This window comes from Nanorana parkeri, unplaced genomic scaffold (genome assembly GCF_000935625.1).
Source record: "Nanorana parkeri isolate BGI_ZX_2015 unplaced genomic scaffold, ASM93562v1 scaffold219, whole genome shotgun sequence".
In the NCBI taxonomy this organism is placed as follows: domain Eukaryota; kingdom Metazoa; phylum Chordata; class Amphibia; order Anura; family Dicroglossidae; genus Nanorana; species Nanorana parkeri.
The window spans coordinates 346,047-372,215 of record NW_017306487.1 but is presented as its reverse complement, the minus strand read 5'-3'; the positions used below and the strand labels follow the sequence as shown (position 1 = coordinate 372,215).

General features: G+C 41.5%; 1 protein-coding gene across 1 annotated transcript in view; it reads right to left on the bottom strand.

Moving 5' to 3' along the window:
• The window catches only part of DNAJC13 (DnaJ heat shock protein family (Hsp40) member C13), a 128,555-nt gene that overhangs the window by 79,464 nt on the left and 22,922 nt on the right, over positions 1 to 26,169 (bottom strand). The window contains 6 exon segments of the mRNA XM_018555950.1: positions 1,826 to 2,032; positions 4,192 to 4,392; positions 5,322 to 5,363; positions 5,544 to 5,693; positions 8,742 to 8,817; positions 22,263 to 22,343. Of these exon segments, the coding sequence (XP_018411452.1) occupies positions 1,826 to 2,032; positions 4,192 to 4,392; positions 5,322 to 5,363; positions 5,544 to 5,693; positions 8,742 to 8,817; positions 22,263 to 22,330 (744 nt within the window). The 5' untranslated portion in view covers positions 22,331 to 22,343.

Genomic DNA, 26,169 nt, shown 5'->3' with positions numbered 1-26,169 from the left:
ATTTACATACATTCAGTGAACCATACTTAAACATTTTTAAAACCTTGCAGTGCTTCAGTCCTAGGGGCACCTTAACAGTATCATATCTGCTCATTTTGCATATCTATATACCAAGACAGGAATTTTATTAGGGCTGCAACCAATGATTATTTTCATATTCGATTAACCAGACGGGAAAAAAAAAAAATTAAATACCATCTTTTAGTTTAAAAAAAAAATACATAAATTGAGTGTGTTAAAAACAAAGTTTACTTCAGAATAACATTGCATGTACATCGCACTGCACTGGAATACACAGCATTTCGGTACCGCACGTTCCAGTGCGGGCGATCACACTGTGGGCGGGCGGCAAGTTTGGGGTGCCAGGGAAATGAATGCAACGCACATCCAGCAGAAGTTTTCAGGCCGAAACTTTCTCGATCTTTTTTTACTTTATTTTTATAATTGTATGTATATCAGACATTTAATTAGTTTCATGTACTTAAAAAAAAACAGAATTGTAAAACTCCAACCTCTATAATAAAATAACCAAACGTTTATGTAAAATAACACACCAAACTTGACAAAGAAATACATACACACATACATATACCAGGTCATCAGTTTAGAGTTAGTGTGCACACGACGATAGGCTTGAGGGGGGGGGACCAACATTTTTTAATTTTTTTTTCTGGTAGTTTTAATTTTATTGACCCCTAGTGTCACCTTTCCACTTTAATAGCTTTAGCTAGGGAATGAGACATGCAGTGGCTGGGAGCAATAGCCAGCCTGCTATTGGCTATTTTAAATTGCAATAGCCAATAACAGGCTGGCTATTGCACCTGTCCAGTGCCTGCTGTCAATCAACAGAGGGAACTGAAGGAGAAAGTAGCCAATAGCCATCTTGCTATTGGCTACTGCAATTTAAAACAGCGCATAGCAGGCTGGCTATTGCTCCCAGCCACTGGATAGGTACTTGACGCCGTCTTTCTACCACCAGAAGAGGGTTACAGGGGAGCAGTGCGGACTTGGGGGAGAAGCTGAGGAACTGGGGCACCAGTGGGGGGCAGCAGCAGACGAGCAGGGGAATGCAGAGACACAGCCGGTCTCTCGTCCCCGCTGGTGCCGGCTGCAGCGGTCTGTGTCCCTGCTGCCTCTGCCGATTGGGATTGAAAGGGACACAGACCGCTGCAGCAGCCGGCACCAGCGGGGAGGAGAACGGTGAAGCAGAGTGGCGGGTGGGTGGGTCGTTTGAGCGATGGCTGAGCTGAATCAACAAATCGGAATCAACAAATCGGAATCAACGAAATCGTTAATGAGAATCGTTGAAAATGATTCTAATTATCGATTAGTTTTTGCAGCCCTAAATTTTATTAAAGAAAACCTTTACACTTATCACATTAGTCTGTTCGGGTATAAAGCAGTGAGTATTTAAAGCAATTTTAGCCATGTGCTGGCACACTATTACTTGGCACACTGCATGCTGAACTAAAGTGCACCAATATATCAGGTTTCGTCTTAGACTCCCACGATAGCCTGGCCCTCTTCTATGAAAAAAAAAAAAAAATATATATATCTTTGCTCTTCAGACAAAGAAATGTCTCTGAAATATGTAAATAAAGAGGTTATCTGTCTGTGCAGATGTACGTGCTTGTAGCTGCACGTTGATAGCACTTCACCAGACCGTCATGACCCACAAATGCAAATTATGCATTAAATACGTTTTTTTTATTAGGAAAGCGAGGGTTGAAAAAAAAAAATACATATACACTAAAGTTTGCAAGGTTATGCAGGCAAACAAAATATTGTTATTAGGAACTGATTGACATACATTGTGTGCTCTTACCGTATGTCTTGGAGTGATTTTTTGAACAATGAATTCTGCTAATGAGGTGATAGATTCATCATTGCTATATTTGCCAAGTCGAAGACTCAAAAATTGTTCAAATTCTAACGGCTCTTTCCTTATCCTCAAGGAAATTCCTATGTAGTTTCCAGCATGTTCTATGGCACTTTTAATGATTTCATCTCTTTGTTCTGTTGCAAATAAATGCTGAAAAAATATAAAAAGATAGTTACTTTAAATGCTAACCAAAAGGATCTATGCCAATTCATGAATGGAGTAAATAAGGCAGTCGGTGCAGAATTCTTTAATATCTAATGTTAACAGTGAGTGGAAAGGGAAGCAGGAAGAATTAAGGGTGGTAGCCTCTGGGGGACAATAGATGCAGATGGAGGGGGTGGCAGGAGCCGATAATGATGAAAGGGGACAGAGAATGCATCAGGATCTAACTGTAAAAGACACAGGACAGCAGAAGCATGTGTTATGAAGGCATGAGGAGAAGGGGAAGGGAAGGTAGATTATAACAGGAGATTGAGAAGGAAAGGGATAGTAGATGGGCAGACAGGGGAACAGCTGGCAAGCTTTTTTTTATGCAGAACGCATGACAGAGTGTTCAAGGAACCAAATCAGAAAAAAGCAGCAAGGACACCTGGGAAAAAAGTGCAGCATGCATGACTGCATCATGGATGGGGGGGGACAAGAGGGGGGGGGAAACAGAAGGGAGAGTAAGAAAACCACAAGCAGCTGGGGCTAAAAAGGGGTGCATGGAAGCAGGCCATGGTTGTGGATCTTTTTTGCTTTTACTCTAGGCTGCCGAATAAGTATGCAATAACAGGTGGGAAAGTAGAGATTTATATAAAATACAAATTATTAGTAATCAACTAAGAATGCACCGGAATGCCGGCCGCTGAAACATATCGACCAAAAATGGCACTGTTGGCAAAATGCCTAAAGTCCCGACTTTCGGATGAAATTGCTGTGCATCCCTGGCTTCTCTCCTCCGCACTGGGCGCTGCTCTGTGTCCCCTCCGATACAGTACAGCGTCCAGCGGGGAGAAGAGAAACCGTCAGAGGAGGCCAAGCACTCCAGGGGAGGAAAGCCATGTGAGCGAGCGGCGTCTCTCCTCCTGCACGGCTTAGCCTCCTGTGACAGATTAGGAGAGCGATGGAGGCGGAGACAGATGTCAGTGCTGTCACAGGAGGCTGAGCTCTACTCCCGCACCACCCCACTCACGAGAACGGGCCAGCAGGGTGGGGGAGAAGTCAGCTGCCATAGATGAGCTCTCCTCCCCGCAGCGCTCGCTGAGCCTCCTGTGACAGTGAGTCAGGATGGAGAGCGGTACAAGCACTCAGTGATCGCTGTCTGTAAATAATTGAGGACATAGTATGTTTACGGTGTCCCCAATTATCAAGGTATGGGATGTGATCTACATCATTCCTGTTCATTCATGATTGTGGACATGGTAAACATACTATCACCACAAGTTATGAATGAACAGGAACACTAAGTAAAGAAGCTTCCTATACTTTATAACAGGGGCTGCAGAAAAAGAGATTGAGGACTCTGTGTCCTCAATCTCCTATTCTATTTCAAAAGGGAAATACCAGGGATCTGTTTAGACCCCTAATATTTCCCTGAAGCCCCCAACAGTAAAGAAGAAAAAATATTTAATAAAAAATAAAAATAAAATATTAAAAGATTTAAAAAGGTTAGAATTCTTTTTTTTTTTTCGGTTTGACTTTTTTATTTTCGGTTTTGTTTTTGAAAATGTAATTTCGGTGCACCGTTAGTAATTAGAATAATCAACTGTCTGTATATAGCAGATTTGCATAACAATATTATGTATAAATTCCTGAACTAAGCATAATTATAGGCAAAATGGACTTAAAAAATGGCCACTCCGGAGGCCAGACATATGACCAATGACAGGTTATTGATCACATGGTCTCTGCTGAAGGAGAGAATAAGTTCTTCAGGCAATGATTATCTGTTTTTGACCAAATGTCAATCCTTAAGCCCATTTTCCAGAAACCATTTGACCAATGCTCTAACTGTATGAAGGTTTTTTATATTGCAAGGAAAACGTACATCCCAGCAGATGACAGCTGTAGGTATTAATAATTCAAAAATACATTCCCTGTCATCAGCAGGAAAATGGAAACTGCCTAACATAGGCACAGCTATAAAACAGTGATCTAGAAAAAGAAGAAGTCCGGACTTGATAAATTGTGTATAATTACAAATACAATGAGCAGGTTGACTTTGGAAACATGGAGTGGATCTCACATTGAAAAGATTTTTTTTTTTTTTGCATTAGAAAAAAATTGAAATTTAAACAAAAGCCAAAAAACATTTCTCAAAAACTCACCAGACGACTAAAGCCTCCATACAAAATACAGAATCCTCCTTGGTAGTCTGTGACCTCTGCAAAGCCTTCTATATTCCGATAGTCATAGGAACAGAGGACACGATTTGTTACTGGATCAATCTGGTCTATTCCCCCAGGAGTGACTTCCAGAGTGACTAATTTTCTTGTATCACTCCAGTGATGTTTATAACAATTATACCTCTGAAAAGACCAGATTAGAAAGCGATCTTACATTTATGTTAGCAATACATCAGTTTTTAAAAAGTAACACAACCAAAAGCTGGTATTAAACTACATCTACGGTACAGCGAGAGGAAAAAAAACTCTTCACATTTTCAGTCTCAGTGACAGTGGTCACGAGGACAAACAAAGGCTGAATATTTCTAATAAGAATACAGAAAACAAAAACCTGACAAAAAGTTTGAACCCTTTCTACCTACCTAAACTTCAAACCGACGTGTCACAATAAAACTGTCACACGTCGGCTCAATAGATTGGGAAGTGAGCGAACACATACCATCGCTCGGTGACTACTTTAAAACACACACACACAGGGACCATGAGGAACAAATGTAGCCACTCTCCAGAAGTAGGAACAGTGTCAGCACCAATTTAGAGATGATTTGAGGATCTACAGCTGAGTGACACACAAATAAGATCCAGTTTTTGTTAATAGTTCAGGTAATGGAGTTACGATTTAACTCCTGATTGGTGTCATTTTAAAAGGAGAACAATGAGGTGAGTGAAAAGCACCCATCCTCATAGTTCGAGCCGACGTGTGACAATGAAACTGTCACACGTCAGCTGAATAGATCGGGAAGTGAGCGAACACATACCGTCGCTCACTCACTCCCTGCAGAAAGCCATGACTGTCAGTATGGGAATCTGAACAAAGAACAAATGAGATAACCGCATCCATTAGTCAGGTCTCATCTTTCTATGGGCTCAATTGACTAAAGAGGATACATGGCAGACTTGTAATAAAAAAATGGACAACAACATAGCTGCCTACAGGCCCAAAAAAAGAAATAACACTATTTGCTGCATATCAGCTTTAAACAACTCTATCTCTAAAGTCAGAATCAGCAACAGTGGGTTGTAAATATATAGATGTTACTTGTTATACTTGCCCTTCCAGTAATCTTCCCTTCAGAGAAGTCTGTTCTAAATCTCTACAACACAAAAAAGAAAAATAAATTACATGTTTTATAAAGTTCTCTAATACAGTTAACAGAGATATGATAGAGATATACTGCACACGCTCCAATGAACTCCAATGAACAGTCACAAATGTGTATGCAAATCAGTTGCTTTCAATGAAGGAAAATATGCTCATTCAGCAAATATCTTACCAGGGCTTCAGTAAGAAGTTCTGTTCTGTGGTCTGTAGAAAATTTTAATGTTTCAGATTTCTTCCCACTGCCCTTTCGAAATGTAAGAGCAAATTCTGATCCTTGCCCTTTGCCCACAGGGCTGATACCGCAAATGTCTCCATAAGGCCACTGTGACACGAAAAGAAAATGCAGCAACATATTCAAAATAGTTCTGACACAAAGCTATCCAGAATAACAGTGCGCATATTTTCAAACTGTGGTTATTTAAGAGTACCCTCTGAGTTGTACCATGAAGGGGTCGCTTTCTTAATTTCTCTCTGATTGCGAGCTTAGCTTGAGTGGATCTTAAAGCAGACCTTCACACCCAAAATAAATTCTATTAATGCATCCCTCTATGTATGATGCTTAATAACAACATAGACATGTCAGGTGTAAAATGCTGTGATTTTGAAATACTTACACTAGCAGACATTCACTTCCTGCTTTGAAAGGGCAAAATGACTTCAGATTAACGCTATGCACACTGGGATTGCCTTGTCATCAGCAGAGCATTGCTGGGAAATCTCATCTGTAGTCTGATGAAATCTCAGGGAAAGGCATTTTTCTACCCTGAGATGATGTGCATGGTTACATGTCCTAGTCACATGTGCCAGAAATCCAGGAAGTAATAGGAGAGCTAGTAATCTGCCCTTAGTAAACATGGCCACTGTCAGAAGACCGGGGAAGAAAAGAGAAATAAGGAATGCAAAGAATAAAAAGCCTGCCATTATCTAGATCTCTGTTTGTAGATTGCCATTAATAAAACATTTCTAAAAAGGTGTATTTGTTGTTATTTTAAAGATATGGGTAAAGGTCTGCTTTAAACCTAAAAAGTAAAGATTGGCTATGTTGAAAAAAAAATGTAAAATGTCAATTGTGGCTAAGCAGTACCCTGAGTAATTTGGCTTTTACCTTGAAGTTACCCTGAAAAATAGCAGTACACTTCCTGGTATGCGAGTGTGCCTAGGCACCCCTGTGCTTACAGCTCTATAGCTGCAGTGTGAGATCTAACCGCTGTCTCTGACTGCTAGTCTCATGAGATGTAGAGAAAGAACTTCTGTGCTGCTCAATGTTCTCCTTGCATGAAGGCTCTGACATAAAGATGCTGGGGTCAACTTTTAAAAGTCCCTCCCATCCTCCACCCCTTCTGTTGTAAATAGGAAATCTGATAAGCTTAATCTAAGTTGGAAACGGAGCCTGACAGGTAAAAATAAGATTCTCTTATCCCATCAGAATGCCAAGCTTTGACATAATCCAACATTGCACAGGACTAAAGCTAGCCCTACACAAAGATTTTACTCGTTCTGCCCAATGGGCTGAAATAGAGAAATCTTTAGATTCCGCTATTCACGTTAAAACAACATGGGATGGGGGAATCCCCGCTGCTAGTTATTGTATTCAGCAGCTGCTGCTCTCGGCCCCTTCAACAAAAAAGTCAATTGAAAACTGACATTTGTTGGAGTGGTGCCAACAGGGTCACCGGGAGCTTGAATTTCCTGCTGAATCAGTTGTAATTTAGATTGTGCATGACCAGATTAGGACAGGTGGGGCCATATCCATGAACACTGGCAGCGACATCTCATCACTGCTAACCTCCAGAGTTTTAGCCAAGCAAACTGAACCAAATGGCCAATCTATCAGTTTTGGGTGGACTGACTTTTGATAAATTATTATACATTTTAACACTGTTCACCTTAGATTAAGCTTCAGAGTAGGTAAATGGGTTATTTTCCAAGTTGCAGATGTAAGGCCCTGTTAATGCCAGGGCAGCTCGGTCAAGCAGATTTGTACGCGCTGAATCGCCAGCATGAACGATGCCATACATACCTATGGGGACTGTTCATGCTATCGCAAGGCTTTGCAAGATCCGAACCACCTGCTGCCCAAAATGCTCCCTGAACTACTTTTTTTCACGCTAATCAGCGCGTTTTCCATATAGATTGCAATGGAAAACGCGCTGATCAGCGTGTTTTGGGGCATTTTTATGTCCAAAAACGCCCTTTCAAAAATCACGCTGAAACGCTTCCGCCCTGGTGTGAATGGGGCCTGAGGGCTCCTGTGCAAATTCTGAATCTGGGTCTAGGGCTGCAGCTAACGATTATTTTCATAATCGATTAGTTAGCCGATAATTAACTTCGATTAAAAAAAATAATTTAAAATAAAATATGCAGCGATACCCGACATGTGTAGCGCAATCATCGTTTTTCTATGAAGGTGCAACCGGCTTGGGGGACTTTCAATTTTTCTATTTCATTTTTTACCTTATTGCTATCACATGGGGGGACTCACAAGCCTTTTAGACCCCTAGTGTCACCTTTCCACTTCACTGGATTCAGCTGCTGAGGTAGCTGAATGTAAATACAGCAGACAGTGGCTGGGAACAATAGCCAGCCTGCTAATGGATATTTTAAATTGCAATAGCAGGCTGGCTATTGTTACAAGTGTCCGCTCATTTTACACTTGATTAACCTGTTTCCTTTTGGTTATACATCTCAAAGTGTCAGCTGTCCGTGATCCTTATTTGTTTAATAATGCCCTCACCAGACGTACCCAGACGTTTTTGCTCTCAATCAAAGAAGGGAAGGTCCGTTCTGTGTGTTCACGGGGGGAGAGGAGAGAAGCCGTAAATCTTGACTACACACAGAACAGACGTTCACTTTATTGATTGGGAGCAAAAACTTCTGGGTACGTCTGGTAAGTGCATTATTAACCCCTTCGTGACTGACGACGTACATAAGGAGCACGGACAGCTGATACTTTGAGATATATAACCAAAAGGAAACAAGTTAATCAAGTGGAAAAGTTAATCCAGAGGAAAGCTGAACAGCTTTCCTCTGGAGCTCTGCTGTGGAGGATCCTACGACAGGGCCTCTTCTTGGCACACTCGATTGTGTTATAAATTTAATGATTTTATTGACACAGAAACAAGTTGCGGCCATCCTAGAAAAGGGTCTCAGTTGCAACTATAGTGACTGTGGCCCCAGTTCCTACACCACTGACTTTATCCCTGTATGGACGAATCCCATCTCTCAGTTCATTGATCAATAAAATAGGCAGCTGAGGTGCAGCCTTCACTCATGATTAAAAAACAAGAAAAATGGCAAAACGAGAAAAGAACATATACATGAACATTCATAAAAGGTTCAAATGGCATCTGCAAATTATGAAAATACATACCTGATTTGTAACTTCGAGGGTGGTTGGGTTGTACGTTGTAATGGCATGTGTTCCCACTGAAAATACTCTCTTATACCTGTGGGAAGGAAAATGGTAATTATATTACCAAAACACACATACAACTTTAATAAGAATTCAATACAAATGTGCAGTCCAAGGAAACTGTTTTTTTTTTCTTCAAGAAACCTAAAATAAAATAATTGCCTATAGAATCATCACTGACTTTGGAAAAAAAATCCTAACAAATGTATCAATATGTGTAAGCTGGTAAATACTTTAGATGTAATCTATTGACTGCCACATACAATGCGGTTTTAAACACCTCTCTCTCTGGGCATGGTAATAACACCTCCTAGACTCCAATTATGCAAATGCAATCAACACCTAGTTGCGCTTAACAGATTGTGTGGATTGTAGCAACATTCACCATATTTATTCCCAGATAATTTTTGTAAAAGTCATTCTGAATTGAGAAAGCTGGTTGTATGACCAGTGAAACATCTTCAAGAAAAATACAGCAAGTCCAGTTGCCTTGACTTATTTTTTACAGATATACCACGACCTGGATAAATTAGAACCTTCATAGACATATGCAGGGCTCGAAAAATCCACTCGTCCACTCGTCTGTGACGAGCAGACAGTGGAGCCCGACGAGCAGCTTCCCGGCCGGCCGTTGTAATTACACGGGCGGCCGGGAGCTTAACACAGTCAAGCGATCGAGCGTCTCTATAGACGCTCGATCACTTGTATCAGCATCTGTCACTGCCGTTGCCGGTCCCGAGATCCGCTGTGCTCGATGCGGCCGGGACCGGCACGGCTCTGTGACAGGAGATCAAAAGGGAGTTCAGTACACAAACTCCCTTTGATCTCGGTAGCAGCATTTGCCCTGTGATGTCACAGCAAACATGTGACCAGGAAGCAGGAAATAGTGGGCAGAGCTGCTATACAGTGAGAAGGAGGCTGCAAGCAGATCACACGTTTTTTCCCCAGTAGGTCTCCCTCTGTCCATCTTCTTTTACATTCTCTTGGGGTCCCTTGGTGACATTAAGGGTCTTGGAGACCCTTGATGTCTCTATAAAGAGGACCTGTCATGTAAATTGGCTATCCCATAGGGGGCTTCTTAGCCCCCATGTAATAGCAATAAAGTTGTGTGTTAAAAAAAATAAAGTAATATAAAAATAAAGAAGCAAAAAAAAAAAATTAAAAAAGAACATTTTTTTAAGTCCCCGCCCCCCAAATACACATGTAGATATGCGTCGGGTGCGCCTACGTGCGAAAACGACGATTGCGCCTATTGTGCCGCACATTACATATCGCCGCAAATGTCGCAATGAGAGCAATAATTCTAGAGACATTAATCACTGATAACACTAAACTGATGAGCAGTAAAAGCATTTTAATCGTCGCGTATGGGCGTTTTTTGCAGACGCAGTTTTAAGGCTTGACATATTTGGTGTCTATTTACCCGACGTGACCCCGACTTTTATGTTTTACCAAAAATATGGGTAACAATAAATGTTTTATAACATAGGGAAACTTTTTTTTATATATTTATGGTACTTTTTTCATTATATAGTAAAAAAAAAAAATAACCCCCCGTGGGGTCACAAAAGAAACCTCTATCTGTCCCCAAAAATTTTTAACATATATTGCAAGGCTATAGTCCGGTTATGCTGACTGGTGACATTTTTGGACTGACTGGTGAGACACCGTCAAATTTTTCAAGCCCTGGACATATTTATATTTCAACTCTATTTCCTTAACAGGCAAAACAGGGGAATGGAGGAGCACAGTGGCTTAGTGGTTAGCGCTTCTGCCTTACAGCACTGGGGGTCCCTGGTTTGAATCCAGATCACTATCTGCAAAAGGAGTTTGCATGTCCTCCCTGTGCTTGTGTGGGTTTCCTCCGGGTACTCCGGTTTCCTCCCAAATGCTGGTAGGTTAATTGGCTCCCGTCTAAATTGGCCCTGTATGTATATGACATAGGGACCTTAGATTGTGAGCTCCTCGAGGGTAGGGACGGATGTGAATGTGCAACTATATAAAGCGCTGCGTAAATTGTCGATGCTATATAAATACCTGTAATAAATAAAATAAATAAATTATTAAGTAGTCTGTTTAAAGTTGATCAATCAAGCCTATGCATTGTAGAACATTTGTGCTGTATTTTCTTTCCTTTAAAACAAGGGTATTTTCCTCCATGAGTCACATTTGGTCAATTGTAAGATTTCCACAGAAGTGGAGTTAAACTTTAAGCTATAATTTAGTAGAAAATTAGTTATGAATTGATGCCATCGGCTTGCTAAAACTAAATACTATGGAATAAGTAAGTCCACGGACTCAAAAGTAGAAATGAGCCAGTTATGTTCTTGGATAATTTAGTGATTTTTATCCAAATGAACTGCATGGTTGGGTAATGCCACCAGATGTGGGCAAAAGGTACCTGGAGTGCTGAATCCTCTCTGATAAAGGTGAAGCATTAGGGATTAGTGCATTAGTGCATGCATCTTAGCTAGAGTCTGGTACAATCAGGTGATGTTTTATTTCTTTTCATCCATTTTTGTGAAAATAGATAAAGTGCAAGTTAAAGATAGAATTTTTAGTTTTTGATTAGCTGTTGGTTGCGTTTCTGTACCCAGTGGAATATAAACAAAAGGGCAGGAGGAGCAGTAGTAGCCCACAGCAGTGTCTCTACTGGACTGAGGACTGATAGGGATCGTACAGGTTTGGGTAAGCGGTTTGCAAAGAAATCTAAGGTGTGTATAACCCAGTGTTCACGATTTCCTAAAGGGACTCTAAAAAAAGCTTTCAAATGAATGTGAAGGAGGTGTAGGGTTGTGCATTACATTTCTTTTAAAAGAGTCGTCTTGCATTCTGGAAGGTAAATGATGGTCAGTTTATAACTATTAATTTTTTAATCTATGCTCTATTTTTTTTCCAGCATTTTCTAATATTTCAATCTACTTTCCCTCTCAGATAGACCTAACCAACCAAACATACCAGTCACAGGTAAACGCCATACACCTATGAAGTTTCACCATATATTTTTATTTTTTGTAAGACTATTCATGCGTAAAAATATTTCCATATTTATAGGGTTTTAGCAATACATTTACTAATATTTGGCAGTAAAATACACACATTAGCAGGTATCATCTGATGCTATAAGTTATACATAACAGAATACATTTGAACACTGCTCTAAAAACACAATAGAATGTTGTGTCTATAATCAGTTAAAACAAAAGTATAGACGGACCTCCACAGCAAACTACGGAATATGAATTACAATTGAGCCCGATGGATATCAAGCCACTGCACAGTCAAAATGATATCCATAATCAAATACCATTTCCCTAATTAAATGTTCTTCTAAAAAATTCCAAACTGCTGAAACAATACACTGAAAGGTTTATTTCCTCAGATGTCAACAGGTATCAGTGCAACTTGACTGTACTTTCTAAATCATACCCTAAAAATGTTTCAGGAAAACAGAAATGCTGACAGTGCATACTGCTGAGCTCACATTTAAACAACAGGAAAGAATAGAAGGTTTTGTTAGAGACTTATCTTCTGCAGTGAAGCAAAGCGGATGAAGAATTTGAGCAAATCCCGGAATACAAAAATACGAGCAGAGGTTCACTGGCACATTTCAAGAGATTAGATAAAAAAAAAGCAAAAAAAAAAAAAAGCATATTATATGAAAATATAGATTGAATATTAAAAAAGAAAAAAAGAAAGCCTATTTCAGTACAAAAAAGTTTTTGCTGTGTAAAAAAAAACAACAAAAAAAAAACAGCTAGTTACAAAGACACATTTTAGGGGTATCTGAGGTAAAATTAAAATATCTTTAGGAAGAGTAGGAAATAGATAAAACCACTGTGTATTTCCTTTCACTTCAAAACACAACAGTAACAAGAAAACCTCCCCAAGTAAGAGGGAAAATTCCTTTCACATGGGAGGCAGGCTGTACTGGGTGGCTGAGAGGCAACCTGCAGGAGGCAATATTGCTGCATCCCGAAAACCGTTTGTGTGTGTGTTTTTTTCATCCCGAGAGGGAGAATACATTGAAAAACAGCATCTTTACCATGTGCCAAGTGCTTGTCCTGTAGTTGTGACAGGACCCTACAACCCAACATGCAGAGATAAAAATGCTGCACTGCAAATCATCACGGTCATGAGTATAGGCCGTAGGCAGCCAGCATGTCACACTCTGTGCGGACGGTAAAACCCACCTATTTTTACACCCGCTCGGCTGCCTCTGTGACCTTTACCTTGAACAGTTCTATCCACTAAAAATCTCTCCTCACCTCCCATTTAGGTGACAATTGGTAAGGTTTGTATTTCCTATCACTTCTGACAGTGGTCAGCAGAGGTGACAAAGGTTCCAATCTGTACACAATCTATTTCAAAGTAAACAAAGAGTATACCGATCAGCCAACATAATGAACACACGCCTAATATTGAGTAAGTCCCCTTTTGCCATGGTGACTCATTGAGGCATGGACTCCACTAGACCTCTGAAGGTAAGCTGTGGTATCTGGCACCAAGCAGTCAGTAGCAGATCCTTTAAGTCCTGGAAGTTGTGAGGTGGGGCCTCCATGGATGAGACCTGCTTTTCTAGCACATCCCATAGATGCTCAATTGGATAGAGATTTGGAAAATTTGGAGGCCAAGCCCACACCTCAAGCTTATTGGAGGCCAAATTTGGAGGCCAAGCTTGTGTTCCAAAACCATTTGTGAACCATTTTTGCAGTGTGGCAGGGCCTATTATCCTGATTTAAAAGATCACATCAGGGAAAACAGTTTCCATGAATGGGTGTATTTGATCAGCAGCAATGTTTAGGTAGGCGGTATGTGTCAAAATAACATCCACGTAGGGTATCCTGGTGCCATCTCTTGCCCAGGTAAGTGATCCACAAGCACCCAGCCATCCACATAAAAGTAAAAAAAAAAAAAAATCAAAAATGGGATTTATCAGACCAGATGACCTTCTTCCATTGCTTAGTGATCCAATTCTGATGCTCATGTGCCCATTGCATGCACTTTTGGTGGTGGACACAGTTCAGCATGCGACACCCTGACCAGTCTGTGGCTACACAGCCCCACATGCAATAAACTGCGATGCACTGTGTGTTTAGACACCTTTCTATAGGAACCAGCATTTAATGTATCAGCAAATTGAGATACAGTAATGTGATAACACCCCAACTTGGAGAAACCTTACAAAATACCAATAGGCACAGCAGTGACAGGAGTAATGAGGGGGATCAGGAGAAAATAATTAAAACTAGTTGTTTTTAACAATTTATATATAAGCCCAATTACTAAAGCCTCATATTAGGTTTAAAGTTCCAATTTAATTTTAAAGGCTATTTTAAATTTTCCTTGTTGCTTTTATTATAAAAAATACCTGGTGATGCTGCCATCAACATTCCGGCACTTCCGGTTATAGGATGATAATGCTTTGTGTCCCTGCCTCCCAATTGTGCTAAGCTTGTCACACTGTCACATGGGCTTCCAAAGGGGAAAGTGGCTACTTCAACACACATTACTCAGGCATGTTGCACTGTTGTCACTATCAAGAGATGAGCCCTGAGAGATTCTATGCAGCCATTAATGAAGTGAATACATGTATATAGGAAGTAGCTGCAAGAGATGCAGCAGGAATAAAAAAAAAAAAAAAAAATGTAAAACTGCATTTTATTTAAAAGAATGGAAATGGTTTATGATACACACTACTTTTGCAAAGGTAGCTCCTGTTTGCACATCTGCTCATCTGCATTCATTTGAATGGGCTGTCTACTGCAGCTAAATCACAGTCAAAGTACATGCACCTTTTTTTATCGAATTGCACTACAGCGCATGGTAATAGGTTACCATGTGATGTGCTACAATGCAACGCACATGCAATGGCTAGGTGGGTTGGGTTGACTTTAGGAAATAATGGCACCGCACCTAACATTGCAACATGCGATACCATGCAGTATGGGATTGTGTATGGCATCGCATGTGCTCCTGCATCTCAGATACTCAGCTCAGTCTACTTTAAAAAGTGAGGACTCAAGTGCGACGCAGGATAGACTCCATCTTTATAAACTAGAAATTGTCTAGCATCCTCTTGGACACGCAGAAAAACTTCCTGAAAATCTGGGATCCTTGGGTACAATATGCCCACCCATGCTTGTTACGGGAGAGCTTGACGGCCATCTGACCGAGCGGGCTGCATGGGGCGTGGCTTGCGGGGACGTCCAACACTACACCTCTACCCCTCCTCTTCTTTCCATCTTTCCTGGAGAGCTGTCTCCCAACTTCTTCTCTTCCTTTCCTCTAGCCTTCATTCTAACCAAGATGGCTTAACGGAACTCAAAGGCCAAACCCGCGGGCATCCACCCATTAGGTGATGGTCGCCGGGACTGGACCCCCTGGCTCGTGCACAACCATCCACACAGCCATGTCACGATTCAATATATACGATTGACATAATATGTTTCTTTTATTTGTTTATGAGACTTCCTTCCGGATCTCGCGATCCCTATATGTCAGCAAACAGCGAAACGTATGCTGCATTTCATTGTACTACTGTGATCTAACTTTTTTGTTATGAGAAAAATACAATAAAATCTTTGTGAAAGAAAAAGTGAGGACTCAAAGCTATCTTCTTAAACAGTATTTCAATGATCAAATAGTTAATCAAAAAGAAGCTGATGGATTCTTTAGGTTCACATGCCTTTTGGGTAGGTAAAATAAAACTGTACTATGGCTGAAAGATTACACTGGTCCTGTTGGGAAATACATCCTACTTCATTGTAAAGAAACAGTAGTAGATCCTGCTAAAAATAAGGAAGCTCAGTTATTAATATTTCTACATCTAGTTTCTCTGTTTTTTTTTATAGGAGGATGTAAACGCCTGCAAATACGTGCAGGAAAGAGGGACACATGCACTGCAACCAGTGAAAATTAGAGCTACTCTAATAGTTGTGGGCAATTCACAATATAAATCACATGTGTCTAGAAGTGTCTGCATGGTACATACACGATAAAACTGTAGACATGACAGGAAAAGACTATTAATTATGCCAGTCGTCATATCAGTGGTTGAAAGAAAGAGAAATCTTGCAGAGCAGTTTTCTCCTAGACTATAATGTATAGAATAAACAACCAGCACTAATGGATCTATCTGGAAAAGGAAACCCTGTCATTTCTGTCAACACAGATCTTAAAAGGGACTTCAACCCCCTCCATATTGTGCTCTCTTCATAAGCTATACAAAAGATCCTCATCCCACTGATAATTACATGTCCTTGTAGATTAGAATTTTCAAATGTGCCTATTGAGCAAATTTACATTCAATTGACAAGCTTAAAAGAGAACTATGGAGTGTTTTTCCCCATAGTTCTCTTTAAGGTCACAGGAGGACATATACTAACCTCCTGTGACCCAAAGCTCAGTATATCTCAAGCTACAGCTCGCGGTATATTAAGACCGCCGCAGCCAGGACGAATCCCGATAATGCTGTGGAGATCCACCCAGGTGCGTGAATGACGGCTGGCTCTGCCTATCTGGAGGCAGAGCCAGCTGTGCCCGACCTCTCCCCCGTCCGTTCCTCCAGTAGCGCTGGAGGTTTGGAGAGGGGAGGGTGAAATCCTTCCGGGGAGCCGTGACTAACAGTCACCGCTCTGTGCAGGGAGATGATCGAGAAGTGAGAGAACGACGGTATGTGTTCGCTCACTTCCCGATCTATTGAGCCGACGTGTGCCAGTTTCATTGTCACACGCCGGCTCGAACTATGAGGATGAGTGATTTTCACTTACCTCATAGTTCTCCTTTAACTATTTTTCACTTTTAACAATACAGGTGGAAACAGAGATCACAGTTCACACTTGCAAAGATACCAGGTGGAAAGTGCCAAACCTTGCGCGGATACTCAGGTGGTCACCAGCATGTACCAAGACTAAATGCAAAAACCCTTAGGTTGCCCTTGCAACTATGCATTGCAGTTCCATTAATTTTAATGTCACTCGAACACATCTCCTCAATGCACCTGCGTTGTGCTCTTCAACACACGGTAACGCGCTACCAAGTGTTGTGGTACACTGCATCAAAAAAAATACTGCAGGTATGTTTTTTTCATGTAGCCTATGAATAGGCTACCTTAACACAATGCTCCAGTGCAGACAGGTGTGAACCCAGCCTAAAATTATGTAAAGCCCAAAAATGAACCTCTTACATTTGCTCCCTTTTGATCTGTTAGCCCTGAGCTCCAAGTATAAAGTATTATGCATCAAGTTTGGCTCAATGTATGTATACATATTTTATACTTGGTCGGTCCACGGGGGTCCTGTAAAGCAGTGTAGTAGCCAGAGCTTTACAGTGATCTTCCGGATCCTGTTCCTGCCACTGTGTTGAGTGACTTACCTTCTGCACTGAAAACACAGGGTGTCACTCGCTCAGCACAGCGGCCCTTTACAGAATGCCTAGTATGCTTATTTTGAATGCGAGGTGTTTTCTGATTGGAAGAGAGACAGATTGTGACATCACCGTCCCCCAACCAATTAGAGAATGAGCTGCATTCATTGATAAAAAAAAATACAAGCCATTCTCTGAATGCAGAGCAGAAAAGAAATCGCTCAACACAGTGGCAGTAACAGGATCTGGAAGATTGCTGTAAAGCACTGCAGTAACTCTGGCTTCTATAATGTTTTACAGGGTCCGTGTGGACTAACCAAGTATATCAAACATATACCGACATTTGGCCAAGCTAGTCTAGTGAAATTCCGCACAATACCTGGAGTTTAGGGGGGAGAGGGAGAGGTTAACGAAGAAGCTTTTAACATATTTGTTTAAATGTAAGTAGGATTGATCTTGGAACTCCGTATCTTTTGCAACAGGCAAGCAGAATGCAAATTAAGGCCATCAATCAAAAAAGTACTTAATGGTCCATTGCATCCTGACATTTTAAAATATCAAGAATTTTGTGCCAAGATTACTCTAATAAATTGGTGGGGAGGTCAGAGGTGACAGAAAGCGATTTATCTGCCTGGTCTACAAATCGCAGAGAAAACAGATTACAACACCTAGGAATATTGTCAGAACAACCTGTAATACCCGGCTAATCAGTCAAAAATCTTTATTTGATCGAAGTGTAAGAAATAATGGTCGAGAGTTCTAAAAAGGTATATGCCACCGTTTGCAAAAATAAATAAATGCACACTTCTTCATAAAAGAAAGAACTTGCATTTATTTATTTGTGCAGAAGAGCCAGTAAAGTATCACAACCGTGATCAGTAGATCGCAGGTGAGATGCTCTGGCTCCCTGCCGACTGTTCCACCCGTCCATGTTCATACTGAGGTACAGACATGCAGTAACATGGATGGGAAGAAGTGTCAATGGACTACAAGTGAGGAGGCGTCACTGTACTTGTATTCCATAGGTTCTTGTATCAGGAATCCCAGGACACACAAAAGTGCCTCATGGGAATGCAGCCTTAGATTTTTTAGAATAGGGAAGGGTTAGAATCTTTGTCACGTGTATACAGCCATGACCAAAAGGTGAGAGGAAACCTCTCCAACAGCCAGTGTGGGCACAGAGAGTAGTAAAAACTTCTAATCCTTCCTTTGAAAATATACTGTGGGGTTAGAAATTGGCAGAGGTGCAACCAAGAACTATATAATATTAACCCCTTCATGACTGAGGCCCTTTTTTCCATTTTTGCACCCATGTTATATTCCACATTTTAGGCCTGAAAATGACGTAAAACCCCCCAACATTATATATTTTCTGAATGCCAAGACCCTATAGAATAAAATGGTGGTAGTTGAACATTTTTATGTTGCGCAATATTAGCGCAACTCCTTATTAAACCCCAAAATTTAGTGACAAATTTTTGTAAATGCCCCAAAACACAACAAATTACCCATTTTTTTAATGAAATATAAAAGATGAGGTTACAACGAGTAAAACGATACCCAACATGCCCAGTTTACAGATTGCGTGCGACCGTGAAACGGCGAAAAACTGCAGTACCCCAAAAAAATCAATAAAAGACACTTTAAAAGCCCCCACAGGTCATCAATTTAGAGATACCCCAAAATACTGGCCCTAGAATTATTGCTCTCACTCCGGCGTGCGCGGCGATACCCAACATGTGTAGCGCGTTCGTCGTTTTCATGCGTAGGCGCACCCGACGCGTGTTTACGTGGCGACGCGCGTGCTCGCGGGGGCGGGGTACTTTTAAAATTTTTTTTTATTATTATTAGATTTATTTTATTTCATTTTAATTTTAAAAACTGTTTTTTTTTTTTTTTTTACTTTACTTTGACTGCTATCACATGGGGGGGCTTGCAAGCCCCCCCATGTAATAGCAGATGGTGGTGACAGGTCCTCTTTAAGGTGATGCTGGGGGTCCAAAAGACCCTCAGTGTCACCTTTACACTGGAAATAAGCTATTGAAGTGCAGATCGCACTTCAATAGCTTATAGCTGGGCTGCAGGAGCCCAGAACTGACAGCCCAGGGACCGGAAGTGATGCAATCTGCATCGCTCCCGGTCCCATAGAACGGGGAGGGGATCGATGAACGGAAGTTCGTCGACCTCCTCCCCAGCTCCCCGCGGACACAAAGATCGCCGGTCCCGGGCCCGTAGGAGGGGCAACGGAGCCCGGGAAGCACGGCGGGGGTGTCCGGCGGGGGGGGGGGCCCCTTCTTCGGGACGCAGAAGCGATCTGGCGACAGGTAAGTCGCCAGGATCGCTTCTGTTGTAAAGCCGACAGTCGGCTCTACAAGTTTAAACAGAGTCCCGGCGGCAAAAGTCGCCGGGAGTCTGTTTAAACAGCCCCGATGCTGGCGACGTACACTGTACGTCGTCAGTCACGAAGGGGTTAAGGCACATACTGCTGCCTGGTAAATGGAAGAAAAGGTGAGTGTTCCACTGTTAGATATTGGGAGCAGAATACTCTTTCAAGAACTCATTCTTCACACACAGGAGGAACAAAGTCATTAGACCTATGGAAGCTTTAACTTCAGTGACTGGTCTCTTACACCACTTAACTGAACATTCATTAATATAGAAATTAAGTTAAAGACCGAGACATCTGGTTCATAATAAATCCCCAGAACCTTTATACTGGAAGTGTATAAGTAAATTTCAGAATACAGCACCTCTAAAAAGAAAGATTGGAGGAAAGGAATTGTAAAGAATGAAGTAAAAACAGAAATTAATACATATATTTTATATTTGTCTTTACAAAGGTGTAGCCAAGGCCAAATAATGTGATGGAAAGTAATACCAAATAGCTCTTAAAATTTCGAAAACGCATTTAATTACGTATTTATTAACAAAGTGACATTAAAGTCACATATGTTGTCCCCCCCCCTCCCCCATGCTATAAAAGAGAACTATGGGGTAAGTGTTTTTCTCTTTAGGGTCAATGGGAGGACATATACTAGCGTCCTCCTGTGACCCAAAGCTCAGTATTGCCCGCGATATACTGTGAGCTCCGCAGTTGGGACGGATCCCAACATTGCTGTCGAGATCCGCCCAGCTGCGTGAGTGACAGCTGGCTCTGCCTATCTAGAGGCAGAGCCAGCTGGGCCATCTCCCTCCCCAGTTCATTCCTCCACTCAGCGCTGGAAGATCGAAGAAGTCACCGCTCACTGCAGGGAGATGATCGGGAAGTGAGCAGATCAGTGCATGTTTCTGCTTACTTCCCGATCAATAGAGCCGACCTGCGACAGCTTCTTTGTCACAGGTCGGCTCTAACTATGAGGATGAGTGGAAATCACTCACCTTATAGATCTCCTTTAAGGACTTACCTTAAATGATGCCTCTTGATCTGAATCATCTTCCTTCCATTTGTATTCAGCAACCCCTACAGTGCTGGTGCCGGTCTCTGATCCAATGCAGACTGCTGTCTCCTCCTGGTCCCACGGTGTATGTCCGACAAGCACGCTCTCGGCTGCGTGCATTCACCTCCACTGTGTGTCGCCTCTTCTCCCTGCCGAAGATCTCTACTTCACATGTGCCAGCCCCATCATCCTGCATGGCTGCTCGAGAGGCTTCAGATTTACAAATGGGATCGAACGGCAGAGACACAGGTAAGTTTTTACCTTAGTGGTAACTTTTTAATTTTTTGAAATGTTTTTGCATATATCTACTTCTTGCTAGCAATAGATATATGCAAACAAACAAAAAGGAGAGTTTTATTCTACTTTTTAGTTTCTTTACTAGTGCGGGCACTTGATTTTGACTTGGTTTCCTTTTCTTGTAATCACATGTTCAGCAACATTCAGACTGGGAGTGGGAGGGGCACTACTAGGGGCCAATCAGGTCTGCTGCAGTGTACATGTGACCATAATGAACATACTAAAATGAGGAGAGAAGAGAGTGATGAGATCATCAGTCTGAAGCTATTACTTCACTGTCCAGTGACAGTCGAGGGACAGGAAGGTGACCTAGTTGGATTACTGACGTGAGTAAAGAAAATGAAGGTTTCTAAGCCCTCGTTCACACATGAACGTTTTGTAGCGCGTTTTACGCTCGACGAACGCTCTACAAAACGCTCAAACATGAAAATCCCATTGTTTTCAATGGGTCTGGTTCACACCTTGGCGTATTTTAGCCCGTCCCTAACGCGCTACAAAACGGCCCACGCCTGAAAAGGTACATGTACTACTTTGGGCCGTTTTTTTTGCGCGTTTCCATTGGGATACAGCCAAGTAGCCCTCGGAAATGCGCGTTTGTCGCGCTATTTCTTTTACCGCGAATCGCGGCGAAAGACGCGCATATGCAATACGCCTAGGTGTGAACCAGGACTAACTGGGCTTTTCTGTCTGACAGTGCTGGGTATACATTATGACTGGATGGACAGAAATACAAATCCTTAGGCAGATAAATACCATATAAGCATTTCAGGTGTTTATTTATTTGTTTGCTTGGAGTTATGCTTTAAATTGCAAGACAAATAGAACATTGAAAAATTACGTTTTATGCACCTAGACTTCCTTGCCTCTAAGGCTGACAAAGCCAGGTATAAAACAGATCACACATAACCCTGTTGCCACACACAATTTGAAGCTTTATCTTAAACCATTCTCCCCAGATAATTTTACTTTATGATGGGGAAAGTCATTTTCAAGCATGAGTAACCACACCTATGTCTCCTCAGACTTGTGAGCTCATTAATACTCATCTGTGAACCACAAGGAGTCTCATTTATCAAAGTGTCAGCATTAAGAACTGTTATTTCTACAGTGTTACCAGACTCAAAATTGCCCTGGAAAATGAAAAACAGGTGAGCTGGCCACTAACTGTGGACTACAGAATACCCCCATTTTACGGATTTAGGAAGGGGAGGTGTTCTCTAGTCCAAAAAGACATCCTATCCTCCCTAGATAACATGGTCCTTCCAAGACACAGTACAGTATGAAAATAAAACGGAGAAGCCTGGAAAAGTATTGCAGCTACCACATCTAAAGTCTGTTAGGCTGTTCTTGGGTTTAGATACACATTAACAAAAATTACCTTCCCCTCCAGGAATGCTTTGTGGTGTAAAAACAGGCCAGGTCCTTGTTCTCTTTGATTAAATTCATTTTGCATTAAGACCTGAAAAAATTAAAAATACAAATGTTAAAATACGTACGTAGCAAAACCGCAGATAGCAGCTGAAAATATATATTGAAAGGGATAGTAAGAAAAATGACTTTTAATAAAGGAAAAAACGGCAATCTGAACAAAAAAATAACCTGCTATACAATTATGTCCATTTCTGAAGCTGTGAGGACTGCTAAAAGGCACGTTTGCTGATCTCCTAAGCTAAAATAATGTGTTTTCTATGATCGCCCTGCTTTAAAGTCAACCTTTCCTTTGCCCATTAGACAAAGTAAAAGGTTCCCTTTGCTCTCCCCCCCTCCCTGCCAGCATATGATCTCCCCTCCTTCAATCTCACAGCTCCCTGTTCAGTTGCTGGGAGTGAAGAGAAATACCTTGCAAATATATTATATAAATCTATAGCTGTATATATCTAAACACTGCACTTCTATCATATGACAGTGCTAGGCTTTCCCAACCCCTGGTGGCTGAACTGGTGCAGCAGGAATTAGGAAAAGTGAATATACACTGCGGGGAGCTAAAACAGATCTTTTAATTTGCCCTTAATGGACAAGGGAATAGTTTGTTATACAGTAAAACAAAATGGTTTTAAATAGGGATGCACCAATATATCGGCTGCCGAAACATATCGTCTGAAAATGGCACTTTTGGCATAATGCCGAAAGGGCCATATTCTGGCCGATACAGCGGTGCATCCTATTCTCTCCTCCCCACTGGGCGCTGCTCTGTGTCCCAGCGGGGAGGAGAGAAACGGTCATGGGCGGCTGAGTGCTGTGGGAGGAGAGCGATGTGAGCGGCCGGTGTCTCTCCTCCCCGCATCGCTCAGCCTCCTGTCACAGATCAGAGGAGAGCAGTGTGGGCGGAAACAGCCAACGCTGTCACAGGCGGCTGAGCTCTCCTCCCTGCACCGCTCACTCAGCCTCCTTGCCGAGTGTTTATAACTAATTGAGGGCATGTTGACTATATCCTCAATTATGAATGAATGGGAAGTGATCTACATCCCCTCCTGTTCATTCATAAATTGTGGATATAGTAAACATGCTCTGTTCTCATGTTATGAATGAACAGAAACACTCAGTATAGGAGGATTCCTGTTCATTTATAACAGGTGCTGCAGAAAAAGAGATTGGAGGACTCTGTCTTCAATCTCTTCTTCTATTCTAAAAAGGTAAATATCAGGGGTCAGACCCCCAAAATTTTCCCAAAGCCCTTAAAAGTCAAAAATATTTAATACAAAATTAAATAAAAATATAAATGTAAAAAGTTTATTAAAAAAAAAAAGAAGGTTAAAATACACATTTTTCGGTTTTGGCCTGACTTTTTATTCCGGTTTCGTTTCGGTTTTGAAATTTTCATTTCGGTTCACCTCTAGGTTTTAAATGCAAAGACTTTGAAATAGAAAGATAAAATAGTGCATGCATACTTGCAGATGTGTTATGTTTTTTCCATTATTCAGATTTTATATTGTCCATCTTGCAGAGTATGGTCCATTTACTTAGCATTAGTGGAAAGAGAGTTCCCTCACAGGAAGATCTCTGTAGAAACTACTTTCATTCTTTATCATGAACCTCCCATGTGCCAGGGAGGATCTTTTCCCCCTTAAAAAGAGAACTATGTGGTAAGTGTTTTCCCCATAGTTCTCTTAAGGGTCACAAGAGGACATATATTAGCTTCCTCCCGTGACCCAAAGCTCTGTAGCTCGCGGTATAATGAGACCGCCGCAGCCGGTACAGATACAGACAATACTGTTGATATCCACCCAGCTGCATGAGTGACAGCGGGCTCTGCCTATCTAGAGGCAGAGCCAGCTGTGCCCGCCGCCCCTCCATTCCACCAGTCAGTGCTGGAGGATCGGAGCGGGGAGGGGGAATTCCTGCGGGGGGTGATGACTGACAGTCACTACTCTCTGCAGGGAGATGATCGAGAAGTGAGCGAGCGACTGTATGCATTCGCTCACTTCCCGATCTATTGAGCTGACGTGTGACAGTTTCATTGCCTCACGTCGGCTCGAACGGAGGATGAGTGATTTTCACTTCTCATTGTTCTCCTTTAAAATGACACTAAACTCAGGAATTTAATCGTAACTCAATTACCTGAACTATTAACAAAAACTGGACCTTATTTATGTGTCACTCAGCGGTAGATCCTCAAATCTTCTCTGAATTGGTGCTGACACTGTTCCTACTTTTGAAGAGTGGCTACATTTGTTCCTTATAGTCCCTGTGTGTGTTGTAAAGTAGTCACCGCTCCAAGCTCGCTCCTGTGATGGACTACAAGCTAATTTTTAGTATATTAATTTGTATTAAGCCTGTATTCCATATTTTATCTCATTTATGAACAACATTGCACTAGCAACATAAATCTGGTGCAAATAAATCTCATACGACCATATGCGAGTTCAAACACTCGCAATTGCCATTATAAATTCCCCCAAATGTATTGTTTAACTGTGGTTACCATGTCATTCATATGTAAATTAAAGACATGACCTTTGATTGGCATATGATTTTAACAAAACCTTACAAGCAGGAAAAAATTTGTTTTTAAGTAAAAATATAATCCTATTTAGCCCCTTATTAACACTTAGTGAACACTAAGGCTGGGTTCACACCCAGGCGTTTCCGAGGGCTACCTGGCTGTATTCCAATGGATACGCGCGGCAAATACGCCTCAAAGAAGCTCCTGTACTTCTTTGGGCGTAGGGCGTTTTGCAGCGCGTTCCTACGCACTGTAAAAACTTTTTAGGTGGGAACCATACCCATAGGCAAATCATTGGTTTTCACATGTTGAGCGTTTTACAGAGCGTAGGAATGCACTGTAAAACGCCCATGTGTGAACCAGGCCTAAATGGCCCCAATGCACTCCTTCCTGCCCATAAATATTTTTCTACTGATTTTTTTACCACAAATATTTACTTTTCTGTTTGCTATTTTTTCCTCAGTGTCGCACAAAGAAATGCACAAAATTGGGAAAACCCCACCATTCCATTTGCAAATAACTTTGCCATGCTATGTACAAACACATCATTTTAAATGTGATATATTACAGAATAAAATGTATAATTCCTATTCACACTAAGTAGCCATTCGCAAATCGCGCGTTTGTTGAGCGATTTGCATTTTGCGCGATATCGCGCAAATGCTTGCATTGAAAAGCATTGAATCGCGGCAAAATCCGCTCCAAAAAGGGTCATGCTGTAGCGACGCACGACACGCGACAGCAGGACCCTTTGCCCCATTGCCAAGCATTGGAGAGCGATATCGCTCAGTGTGAACGGGGCCTTAAAAAGAAATACTGGTCAAAATAGAAAAAAAAACTAAATTTTAATAGATATCTTTTTGTCTATAGATTTAATAAACAATAAAATAATCACTGCAAGACAATACTGGAAAATGAAAGCCTTGTTTGTCCCCAAAATGTATGTATTACTTTGTTATCTCAAGAACTGATAAGGTTATTACCACAATTGTTCTTGTCCATAACGGGTATACAAGAATGAGAGCCGGTTAAACAACAACACAGAAGCAATATTTTAAAAGAACCCTTCATGAACACTTACACAGCTGTGCTGGTCTTGACTCAAGATCCCCAAACAATCGAAGTCCACATTCACACCTGTGCGTGGCAGTAACATGCGTCACAATCGTGTGCGCTTTTGTGGATCGTTTGCTGCGTGTCCCCATTGATTTCAATCGGTTCATATACATGCGGCAAAGAAGCTCATGTAGCAGTTTGCGCAACACACATTTGGGGGAATTTATCATAGCAATTGCTAGTGTTTGAAGGGAATATATTTGACGCACTTTGCGCCAAATTAATG